Source organism: Globicephala melas, chromosome 11 (genome assembly GCF_963455315.2).
Source record: "Globicephala melas chromosome 11, mGloMel1.2, whole genome shotgun sequence".
In the NCBI taxonomy this organism is placed as follows: Eukaryota; Metazoa; Chordata; class Mammalia; order Artiodactyla; family Delphinidae; genus Globicephala; species Globicephala melas.
This window is the reverse complement of record NC_083324.2, coordinates 37,067,855-37,080,713: the sequence shown is the minus strand read 5'-3', so window position 1 is coordinate 37,080,713 and position 12,859 is coordinate 37,067,855. Positions and strand designations below refer to the sequence as shown.

Below are 12,859 nucleotides of genomic sequence, written 5' to 3'. Positions count from 1 at the left end.
AGCCACTGTTTTCAACAGCACAAAGAACATCTCCATCGCACAGAAAGTTCTATTGGACAGCATGGCTCTGGAATATCAGGAATGAAATTGTAACTTTGAATAGCCAGTGAGAACATTACCTCTTTTTCAGAGGTCTTGTCTAGAAGCTACTAATTCTCAAGGAGAACAGACCATTCCTTCCTTTGTGCCCCATACTTTTTTCACAACATCTATAATATCTAAAAGAAATCATAGGCTTACATGCCTGTCTCTCTTAACCAAACAATAAACAGCAGAGACTTAATTTATTTGTCTAATATTGTAAACATCACAGAATAGTACTGTGTTCATTTAGTTACCTGTTGGGTAGAACTATAATAGCCACAAAATTATTCATTCCACTTAACCTCTCTCCCTTCAGATTACCTAAATTATCATGAAAAGGTATGGATTTGGTGGGCTAGACATACTTGCCCTCTTACATTTAGCCCCTTTGCAACCTACAAAATCATTTACCTTTACTGAATTTGAGTATGCCTCTATTTCTTCACTCATTTTCTGCTTTATATTTTGTCCACTCTAAATAATCTAACATCATACAATATGTATATAGTTAATAACTGAGAAGAAGTGTTGTTGGCTGACAGAATACTTAAAAGGTAGTATGACCTAAGGTACTATACACTTAGTTTCTCTTCCTATCCAGTAACAATAACTGAGGCCACTCTCAGGTTTAGACCCACTTTCTCCTTTAACATTCAATCCTCTAGGACTGACCCCTGAATTTCTGTGGAGGCACTTGGTAAGCCTCATTTCTTCTATCTAAAAAAGAAATTTTCATTTGTCACGACTGACACATCTGGCAATAGAAACACCCTGGGGACTTCCCTGGTGGCATAGTGGATAAGAATCTGCCTGCTGGGACTTCCCTGGTGGCACAGTCGTTTAGAATCCGCCTGCCAATGCAGAGAACACAGGTTCGATCCCTATTCCAGCAAGATCCCACATGCCATGGAGCAACTAAGCTCATGCGCCACAACTACTGAGCCCACGTGCCACAACTACTGAAGCCCACGCGCCTAGAGCCCATGCTCCACAACAAGAGAAGCCACCACAAGAAGCCCACGTGCTGCAAAGAAGAGTAGTCCCCACTCACCGCAACTAGAGAAAGCCCGCATGCAGCAACGAAGACCCAACACAGCCAAAATATAATTAATTAATGTAAAAACAAAAACAAAAGAATACACCTGCCAATGCAGGGGACACGGGTTCTATTCCTGGTCCAGGAAGATCCTACATGCCACGGAGCAACTAAGCCCATGCACCACAACTACTGAGCACGCACTCTAGAGCCCGTGAGCCACAACTTCTGAAGCCTGCACACCTAGAGCCTGTGCTCCGCAACAAGAGAAGCCACCGCAATGAGAAGCCCACGCACCGCAACGGAGAGTAGCCCCCACTCGCTGCAACTAGAGAAAGCCCGCATGCAGCAACGAAGACCGAATGCAGCCAAAAATAAATAAATAAATAAAATAAATTTATTTTTAAAAAAAGCACCACCCTGAACAATAAAATCCAGAGATGCTACATACCAAAACATATAGGCACCTCCATGTCAATAAAATGCTCAGTGACCTAACATTTTTAAGAACTTTACCTTGAGTGCCTCAAATGTAAGTAGGACATCGTTAGTCTGTTTCAAGTCAACATAGAACATCATCAAATCCCGTGATCCAAGTTGCATGAATATGGGAAGTAACTGAAATCAACACCAAAAACAAGTCTTAACATTTGAATTTATTTTCACATATTTCCTATTCCTTTATGAAGATAGAAGATTAAAGAAATGAGGTGCCTCTTCCCCCCGCTTTATGAAGATAAACATACAAACACACTTCGATCGAAAAGGCCTTATCAGGAGTGACCTCCATAAGACTTTACCAGTTTGAGGCAAAGACTTTTCTATATTAGTGTAAAAACACATCAATGTATAAAATGACACCACAAAATATCCCAGAAATAAACACAGTGGTCCCAAAATGTGAACACTACTCTTCCCAATAAGCTTACCTCCTGATATTCTCCTAAAGGGGTCAGATACTGGAGAATGAGTCGCTGCTCGATAGCAGGAGTCATAGGATAAAGGGTATAATTGGTGCCAATCACCCAGGGGGACATTTCTGACCAGCTGCTGTTAGACAGCTCAACAAACATGCGATCTGGATCAGATGATGAGAAACCCAACTTTTGCTTGGCTTTCCTAAAGCTCTCTCTGTCACCCTGTTTTGCTGACTTGTTTTTCCTCAATCCTCCTTCCTCAGGTTTAGTTGCTGAGTTCACTCTGCTACTGGTCTTGTGGGCTGAATCAAGATGAAAGGAGATCTCCATGTCTCCAGAAGCTTCCTCTTGTTCGCCATCCACTACATCTACAGCCATGTCGCCATAGTCCATATCCACAGCTTCTTCATCCAGAGGCAAAAGGGGTTCAGAGGAGAGCTTTCGTGGGCTAGGACGCTTGCTTTCTTGCCTCAAAGCTACTTCCTGAAGCTGTAGCTCCCTCAGTCTTCGAAGTACTATTGCCACCTATCAACAGATATTGGAATAAAAGGGGTTGTCTCTTCTGCATCTTAATTTAAATGATTCAAATAATTCTTACTTCCACTTAAGGATAATCATGCAATTATTTCAATGCCTGGTAATAGTAAAGATTTGATAAATATGTTGACTTGATTCCTACAGCTTGATGAAATAAATAATGGCTAAAAGTCTCATTCCCCATAAAATTTCCCAGAGAACCCAAACCAGAAGATCTGCACATAAAACACCTAATTCACAACATATCTGGCTGGATCAAACTGGGGTGGACCATCACACCTGAAGAGGCAGACACTAGATATATTCACAATTTTTAAAAGTGTCTGAAAATCAAACATGAATGTTTCTGAAACTTTTATCTGCCATAAGTTATATTCTGTTAAATACTGTCATCCACATTATACATAATTACATAATCTAATTTTCAAGTTCACCATTTATGTTTTACCTTTTCCTTGAAGTACTCATTTTTTGGGTCAAGCCTAAACTGTAGTATTATGCTTAGTTTTAAAAAGAGAGAGTGATTAGGTCTGCAATTTATTTTAATTTGCATTAAAAAAAAAAGAATGGTGGATGGATATAATGAGGGGTGAATGGATGGATGGGTATTCATGAATATAAGTTTAGTAAAATATTCACAATCAATGTAAGTGGTGTGTATACAGGTGTTCACTGTAAAATTATATTTTGCTAAACGTTTGAAATTTTTCATAATCCAGATGTTGGGAAGGGAAAGGGAGTGGTACTATTTATCTGGTACAAAATATCATGATCCTTGACAAGATGAAAAACAGCTATTTTCTAGTAAAAAAAAAAAAAGGTCCAATCAAAACTCTTATGAAAAGTAGTCTTGAAATACTGAAATTACAGTTATACTCTAGTACAAGGTAACAAATAAGATCTACCTATTCAAGTTCAGTAGCAAGAAAGAACGAGTGAATACACTCCCATCTTATGCAAAAAAAATCATTCTAACGTGGTCCTTACCAGCTGTGAATTTTCATCCCTGTAGTTGGCAGCAATGTCTTGATTTTCCATAGCACCTCCTAACAGACCAGTAGAATATGTCCTCAGTGGCTGATCAGCCTCTCGGGCCCATTTGAAAAGATTCTCAACAATTCCTTCCTATAGTAAAGGAAATGAAATAGCACAATTCAGGGGAAAAAAATTCATAATTAAAGATATAAGCAAAGACTTCAGTCTTATAAAAAAATTTTTTTAATAAAACATTTCAATATTGCTCATAAGATTAAAAAATCCAAGTGAACTCAACGTACAATAGTAGGTGGTTTAGTTAAAATATCTGTGCACTGTGAAACAGAATTCTATTTATCCACTAAAACTCAGGCTAAAGATCAACAATCACATAATGCAGTCCTACTTTAGCTGTTAAGACCCAAAAGGCTCCATGACCAAGTGGGGAGCCCTAAAAATTCTATATCTCTCTTTGAAGTTCACAATGTACAATTAACATTATCAGTGCTCTGAGAAGTCCTCCATCAAACAAGTATTTAACTCCACATATCCTACCCTTATTTTTAGTTTTTACTATGAAATAAAATATATAAACATGTACAGTCCAAAGAAAATGAAAATCACCTCTGTGATTTACCACTGAGTTTAAGAAACAGAAACCTCCCATGTGTCCCCCCTCCCTATACCACCCGCGTCCTCCCTCTCCAAAGGGTACCTGCATTACTAAATTTTAATAATTTTCTTATAAGGCTTTTGTTAAACGTTATATGCTTTGAACTGTGTAAATTGTGTGGTGCCATATGTATTTTTCTGCAACTTGTTTCTTTTACACATTATGTTTTTTACATTCATCTATATGGTTACATGTAATTGTCACAAATAGCACTCAATATAAGACAGGCTTTACACATAACATTTAATCCTCATATCAACCCTATATGATTAGGTAAGTACTATATTTACAGAAGAGAAAACTGTCACAATGAGGTTAAGTAACTTACCAAAAGTCACAAAACTAGTAAGTGGCAAAGCTGGGATCTTATCCTAGGCAGTGTACCTCCAAATGCTCTTCGTCTCCATATTCTGCTGCTGCTATTCTGTTGGCTTAACTATACTTATTTTTGTGCAAGCATGTCCCTAAAGTAGACACCTAGGAACAGTACTAAGTCACAGGCGTGTTTGCTCAACTTTACTAGAGGAGGCCAAACTATTTTCCAAAATGACAATTCACATTTCCTACAGGCAAATAGTTCTTTTTTCCTACATCTTTACCAACACTTGGCTACTATCAGACTTTTAATTTTTTGCAGTCTGGTGGGTATAAAAAATTAACATTTCATTTAACTTGAATTTTCTCATTTACTAATGAAGTTCAGCATTTTTTTTGTGCCTTCTGACCATTCATACTTCCACTTTCTCTGAAATACTCATCTCTTTTACCAGTGTTTCATGATAAGCACAAGTTCTTAATTTTTATATAATCATACTTAGCAATATTTTCTTTTAAACGTTGTGCACTTTATCTTAAGAAACTCTTCCCTAGGGTCATGGTGTCATTCTCCTATATATTTCAAGTTTTAAAGTTTTTTTTTTAAAAAACTAACACTCTAAAAACACATTTTGAGAAATTTTGTTTTAAAATACTTATTGAGGGGCTTCCCTGGTGGTGCAATGGTTAAGAATCTCCCTGCCAATGCAAAGGACACGGGTTCAATCCCTGGTCCAGAAAGATCCCACATGCTGCGGAGCAACTAAGCCCCTTGCACCACAACTACTAAGCCTGTGCTCTAGAGCCCATGTGCCACAACTACTGAAGCCCGCGCACCTAGAGCCCGTGCTCTGCAGCAAGAGAAGCCATGACAATGAGAAGCCCAGGGCTTCCCTGGTGGCGCAGTGGTTGAGAGTCCGCCTGCCGATGCAGGGGACACGGGTTCGTGCCCCGGTTCGGGAAGATCCCACATGCCGTGGAGCCGGTGGGCCTGTGAGCCATGGCTGCTGAGCCTGCGCGTCCGGAGCCTGTGCTCCGCAACGGGAGAAGGCCACAACAGTGAGAGGCCCGCATACCGCAAAACAAAACAAAACAAACAATGAGAAGCCCACGCACAGCAACGAAGAGTAGCCCCTGCTCGCAGCAACTAGAGAAAGCCTGCACACAGCAACGAACACCCAGCACAACCCAAAAAAATTAATTTAAAATAATAATAATAAAATACTTATTGATATGAAAATATATGTACCATCAATTTTAAGTCTATCATCCTTCCCTATTTCCAAACAGTATAAGAAACTTAAAATACTAACTTCAATTATTGCCTTCCATCTACATGTTACCAAGAATTTCTGTTTGCCCTTTTGCCCTCCAAAATTGTTTATTTTGGTCAATATTTCTAGGTTTACAGAAGTTCTCTGAAGACATTTTCTACTATTATCTGGTCTCTACTGATGCTGTGGCAAAGCATGCTATGTTAATTTGAAGGAATCTTTTATACTCTAGTTGCTTTTTATTACTATTTTTTGAGTGGTTTTGTTTATTTATTTATTTAGGCTGCGTTAGGTCTTCGTTGCTGCACGCGGGCTTTCTCTAGTTGCGGCAAGCTGGGGCTACTCTTCATTTTGTGGTGCATAGGCTTCTCACTGTGGTGGCTTCTCTTGTTGTGGAGCATGGGCTCTAGGCACAGGGGCTTCAGTAGTTGTGGCACACGGGCGCAGTAGTTGTGGCTCGCAGGCTCTAGAGCGCAGGCTCAGCAGTTGTGGCGCACAGGCTCAGTTGCTCCGTGGCATGTGGGATCTTCCCGGACCAGGGCTCGAACCCATGTCCCCTGCATTGGCAGGCGGATTCTCGACCACTGCGCCACCAGGGAAGTCCCACTCTAGTTGCTTTTAAAATCTTTTGGTCTTTGGTATTCTTCATTGGGCTTTCTGAATCTGAGTGGTCATGTCTTTCATTTATTTGTAAGATCCTAGCCTCATCCCTCTGAATATTACCTTTCTATTTTCTTTTTCTTTTATATATACGTGTGTGTGTATATATACACACATACACATTTTTTTTTCTTTTTTGGCTGCACTGCATGCCATGCAGGATCCTAGTTCCCTGACCAGCGGTTGAACCCACACCTCTTGCAGTGGAAGTGCAGAATGTTAACCACTGGACCACCAGGGAAGTCCCTTCTATTCTCTTTTATTGAAATTCCTTTTAGATACATGTAAAATTTTCTAATTCTAGTCTTATTTCTAAGAGCTTCATTAAGGATTATCCTGTCAGATATTCCAGTTTATTAATTCTATCTTTAGCTGTGTCTAAATTTCACTCTATCTCATCTACTAAGTTTTAAAATTCAATAACTGTAATTTTTATTTCCAGTAGTTCCTTTGTTCATTTTCCAAATGGCCATTTTTTTTTCATAGTCTTAGACTTTTCTTGGAGTTCTGATTCTTTCACATTCATAATTTTTAACTATTTTAACCATTTTTCAGTGTAAAATTCGGTGGGATTCAGTACATTCACAATGTTGTGTAACCATCAACACTATCTATTTCCAGAATTTCATTATCCTAAACAGAGACTCTTTACCAGAACTTTCAATAATGGATAGAACAACCGAAAAGAAAATCAATAAGGAAACAGAGGAGTTGAACAACACTACAAACCAATTAGATCTAAAAGACATATAGAGAACACTCCATCCAACAAGAGCAGAATATACATTCTTTTCAAGTACGCATGGAACATTTCACAGAAGAGACTATATGTAAGGCCACAAAACAAGTCTTAATAATTTAATAAGAACTGACCTCTTACAAATAATTTTTTCCAATCACAATGAAATGAGAAATCAACATCCCAAGAGAAAACTGGAAAATTCATATGTGGAAATCAACAGGCTTAACCAACAAAAGTGTCAAAGAAGAAATCACAGGGAAATTAGAAAATACCTTGAGATGAATGAAAACAGAAACACAACATACCAAAATTTATGGGATACCACAAAAGCAATGCAAAGAGGGAAATTTACAGCTGCAAGCACATAAAATTAAAAAGAAAAAAAGGTCAAATTAATAACCTAACTGTACACTTTAAGGAACAAGAAAGAGCAAATAAAACCCAAAGATAGCAGGAGTAAAAAATAATAATAATAAAGATTAGAATAGAGATAAACAAAATAGCAAATAGAAAAATACAGAAAATTAATGAAACCAAAAGTTGTTGCTTTGAAAAGATCAACAAAATTGACAAACCTTTAGCTAAACTGACCAAGAAAAAAAAAAAAAGGAGAGAAAACAAATTACTACAATCAAAAATGAAAAGGGAAAACTTCCCCAGTGGTGCAGTGGTTAAGAATCCACCTGCCAATGCAGGGGACACAGGTTCAAGCCCTGGTCCAGGAAGATCCCACATGCCGCAAAGCAACTAAGCCCATGCACCACAACTACTGAGCCTGTGCTCTAGAGCCCGCGAGCCACGACTACTGAGCCCATGAGCCATAACTACTGTGCCCACGTGCCCTAGAGCCCTCCCACAACTACAGAGCCCACGTGCTGCAACTACTGAAGCCCACTGCCTAGAGTCCGTGCTCTGCAACAAGAAAAGCCACCACAGTGAGAAGCCCACGTACCACAACAAAGACCCAATGCAGCCAAAAAAATAAATAAATTTTAAATTTTTTTTAAAAAAGAAAGGGGGAACATTACTACCAATTTTACATGAATAAAAAGGATTATAAGGGAATTCCCCGGTGGTCCAGTGGGTAGGACTCCACACTTTCATGGCCGAGGGCCTAGGTTCAACCCCTGGTCAGGGAACTAAGATCCCAAAAGCCACATGTGGCATGACCAAAAAAAAAAGTGGGGGGTGGATTACAGGAGAACACTATAAACAACTGTACACCAACAAACTGAGTAACTTAGATTAAACGGACAAATTCCTAGAAACACAATCTACCAAAATGGACTAATGAAGAAACAGAATAACTGAACAGACTTATAACCAGTAAGGAGACTGAATCAGTTGTCAAAACCCTCCCAAAACAGAAAAACCTAGGACCAGATCGCTTAACTGGTAAATTCTACCATTTAAGGAATTAATACCAAGCCTTCTCAAACTCTTCCAAAAAATTAATGAGAAGGAGCACTTCCTAACTCATTCTATGAATCCAGCATTACCCTGACACCAAAGCAAGACACAAAGATAGTACAAGAAAACTACAGATATTCCTTATGAATACTGATGCAAAAATTCTCAAAAAATACTTGCAAACTCAATTCAGCAGCATACTAAGAGGATTACTGTATATACCACGACCAGGTGGATTTACCCAGGTACATACGGTTCAAAATACAAAAAGCAATCTATGTAACACACCACATTAATAGAATCAGTGTGAATTAATTTTTGTGAATTAGTAGAAAACCACATGACCATGTCAACTGAGGCAAAAAGAATTTGACAAAAGTAAAATCTCTTTCATTAAAAAACACTTAATAAACTAGAAATAGAAGGAAACTTCCTCAACATAATAAATGCCAGTCATGAAAAAAATTACAGCTAACACTACACTCAACCGTAAAAGTCTGACAGACTTTCTCCAAAGATTAAAAACAGGACAAGGATGTCTGCTTTCACCACTTGTATTCAACATAGTACTGGCAAGAAAAAGAAATTAAAGGCGTCTGTGTTGGAAAGGAAGAAATAAAATTATCTCTGTTCACAAATGACATGATCTTATACATAAAAAACTCTAAAGTTTCCACACACACAGACACAGACACACACACACACACACACAAACACACACACAAAACAACCTGTTAGAATAAATGAATTCTGCAAAGTTGCAGAATAATCAATACACAGAAATCAGTTGCATTTCTATACACTAGTAATGAAAAATCTGAAAAGGAAACATATCCAGTCATTGTTTAATTGTTGACTCCTAATCATGGAGGATTATTTGCTGGGATACTTTGGAATTTTTTTGTGAGCTCACTTTTTGTGGAAATTGTTTTTTCTGTGAAAATCCCTTGTGGCCCGGATTGTGAAAGCTTCTCCTCCACTGGAGTTCTGTATTTGCTTTTGCCAGACAACCAAAGAATATCACTGGTCCAAAACAATTTTGTTTGTTGTTAATATCTTGACTTTGGGGTTCCCAATCAAAATAGAAATTTCAAACATTTACCCAAATAAGGCCCATGCCCAGATATTCTCAGGGGAGACTTACATGCCCATGCCCCTGCCCCTCAGAGTGGAGTCAGAGAATGAGAAATCTATCATCTCCCCACAGCATAAAGCAGATATTTTCCTTTTCCATTGTTTCAATGAAGGTCCTTAGGGAATCCCAGTTTTACATGGAGGTCAGGGTCCCCATTCTAAACTCCTCACCCAAGATTTTGTCCCTGTCCTCAATTACCACTTTACTTTTATAGTTCCATATTTCTGGCACCTAGGGATTTCTCTAAGAGTTTATTATAGTTTACCCAAAATTTGTATTTCTGTGCAACGGGAGAGTTTGTAAGTTATCCTGGTTAGTCATCTTGATAGATCTGGGTCTTGTCCCTTCTGTATTAAAACCATTTGTTTTCTCTCTGATTCTGAAATACCATAGACTCATGGTTTTCTTCCTACCTCATGGGATGCTGTGAGAGTTAAATGATACGATGCAAATCAAATGCTTAGCACAGGCCTGGCACTCAATAAACAGTAGCCATCTACCTAACTGACCACATGGACATTTTCATCATAAAACACCTATTAACATTTTAGGGGAATCTTAATGTTCCAGAGTATAAAATCTTGAAAATGCTGGCTTGAAGGTTACACTTTCTGAGATTTCATTCTCTCCGATTTTATCCCTCTGACCTCCAATAATCTGAGACAACCTCAAAGAAAAAAAATGTTAAAACAGTACTCTTAAAGAATTAAGTCCCTAAAGGTCCTGTTCTCACTGGATTAAGAGCATACACTGATAAACGTAAACAGTATGAGAAACCTGGTACGTAAATATAAAAGTACTCCATTTTATAACACACTTAATATAATGAAAAAACTATACAGCCAAATAATTTTAAATAAAAGTAAAATTTAAAAGAATGATTAAGATGGCAGAGGAGTAGGATATGGAGCTCATCTTCTCCCACAAATACATCAAAAATACATCTACATGTGGAACAATTCTCACAGAACACCTACTGGATGATGGCAGAAGACCTCAGACTTCAAAAAGGACTAGAAAATCTCCATGTAACTGGGTAGGACAAAAGAAAAAAAAAGCGCGAAAGGAAATGGGACAGGACCTACATACCTGGGAGAGAAATGTGAAAAAGGAAAGGTTTCCACACACTGGGAAGTCCCCTCACTGGCAGAGAGAACAGCCGGAATGGAGGGGGAGCTCCGGAGCCTCAGGGGAGAGCGCAGCGACTAGTTTGCAGAGGGCAAAGAGGAGAGACACCTGCACAGACAGTCAGTGGTGCCACCTGGCACTCCCCAGCCCAAGATGCTCACTCTTCCACTGAGGGGGTCAGGGGCTGAGTGCTGAGGCTTGTGCTTTGAAGGTGAGAACCGGGAAGAGGACTGGGGCTGGATGCATGGTGACAGCCTGAGGGGGCTACGGTGTGGTGTGCTATAACCGAGGGACTACGGGAGGAAGCCTGGGCCCCCAGAGGGGCAAGGCATCATTGCTGGGGGGCCCACGAGGAGATGGGTGGGCCTGCCACAGGAGCTTCTTTCTCCACGCCCTCTCTCAGGCGGCAGGGCACCACCTACACAAGCTCCAGGGGTGGGCAATAGCTGCCGCTGCCATCTTGGACTCCAGAGTCAGGCATGGATAGTTGGCCAATGGTCCCAAAACCTGGCACCAACCAATGCCCCCGCTTCCCCGGGAGCACACGCAGCACACTGGCACCAAGGGTCCCATGAGCGGGCTGCACGCCTGCATACCCCCTAACAAGGGGCTAACTGACCAGCACATGCTGAGGAAAGAAACAGCAAGCACCCAAACCAAAAACAGCCCTCAGACCAAAAAAATATTAAACCCACACAAGCTATGCAGGGACGCTCCCATACATAAAAAGCCCTCCAAGACTACTATAGGTATTTGTATCTCTTAAACTCACAAAGAGAAATATAAGCAAAATGAAGAAGCTGAGGAACCACTCCCAATTAAAAGAGCAAGAGAATTCCCCTGAAGGAACAATGAAACAGACCTCTTCAGTCTAACAGACACCGAGTTCAAAAAGGAGGTAATGAAAATACTGAAGGAACTAAGAAAGGTTTTCGACAGAAATGCAGCATTACTGTAAAAAGGAACTAGAAACTATAAGGAGGAGACAAGAAAAATTAAAATCTTCATTTGCTGAGGAGATATCTAAGCTAAATGCAACGAATAGCAAAATAAATAATGCAGAAGAAAGAATAAGTAATCTGCAAGACAGAATAATAGAAATTACCCAGAGGCTTTCGGAAAGATGGCGGAAGAGTAAGACACGGAGATCACCTTCCTCCCCACAGATACACCAGAAATAAATCTACAAATGGAACAACTGCTACAGAACACCTACTGAACGCTGGCAGAAGACCTCAGACCTCCCAAAAGGCAAGAAACCCCCCACGAACCTGGGTAGGGCAAAAGAAAAAAGAATAAACAGAGACAAAAGAATAGGGACGGGACCTGCACCAGTGGGAGGGAGCTGTGAAGGAGGAAAGGTTTCCACCCAGTAGGAAGCCCCTTCGCGGGCGGAGACTGCGGGTGGCGGAGGGGGAAGCTTCGGGACCGCGGAGGACAGCGCAGCCACAGGGGTGCGGAGGGCAAAGCGGAGAGATTCCCGAACAGAGGATCAGGGCTGGCCGGCACTCACCAGCCCGAGAGGCTTGTCTGCTCACCCGCCGGGGCGGGCGGGGCTGGGAGTTGAGGCTCGGGCTTCGGTCAGAGCACGGGAAAGGACTGGGGTTGGTGGCGTGAACACAGCCTGCAGGGGGTTAGTGCGCCACGGCTAGCCAGGAGGGAGTCCGGGGAAAAGTCTGGACCTGCTGAAGAGGCAAGAGACTTTTTCTTCCCTCTTTGTTTCCTGTTGCGCGAGGAAAGGGGATTAAGAGCGCTGCTTAAAGGAGCTCCAGATACGGGCGCGAGCCGCGGCTAAAAGCGCCAACCCCAGAGACGGGCATGGGACGCTAAGGCTGCTGCTGCCGCCACCAAGAAGCCTGTGTGCGAGCACAGGTCACTGTCCACACCCCACTTCCGGGGAGCCTGTGCAGCCCGCCACTGCCAGGGTCCCGGGATCCAGGGTCAACTCCTCCAGGAGAATGCACGTCACGCCT

At 40.9% G+C, this 12,859-nt stretch overlaps 1 protein-coding gene across 11 annotated transcripts in view; it reads right to left on the bottom strand.

The window, feature by feature from the left end:
* DCAF1 (DDB1 and CUL4 associated factor 1) overlaps positions 1 to 12,859 on the bottom strand; it is a 93,239-nt gene that overhangs the window by 42,865 nt on the left and 37,515 nt on the right. For all 11 annotated transcript variants that reach the window (XM_060308884.1, XM_070046633.1, XM_070046635.1 and 8 more), the window contains 3 exons: positions 3,562 to 3,699; positions 2,050 to 2,562; positions 1,637 to 1,738 (listed from right to left, as the gene is read on the bottom strand). In XM_060308884.1, the coding sequence (XP_060164867.1) occupies positions 1,637 to 1,738; positions 2,050 to 2,562; positions 3,562 to 3,699 (753 nt within the window). The remainder of the gene's footprint in view (positions 1 to 1,636; positions 1,739 to 2,049; positions 2,563 to 3,561; positions 3,700 to 12,859) is intronic.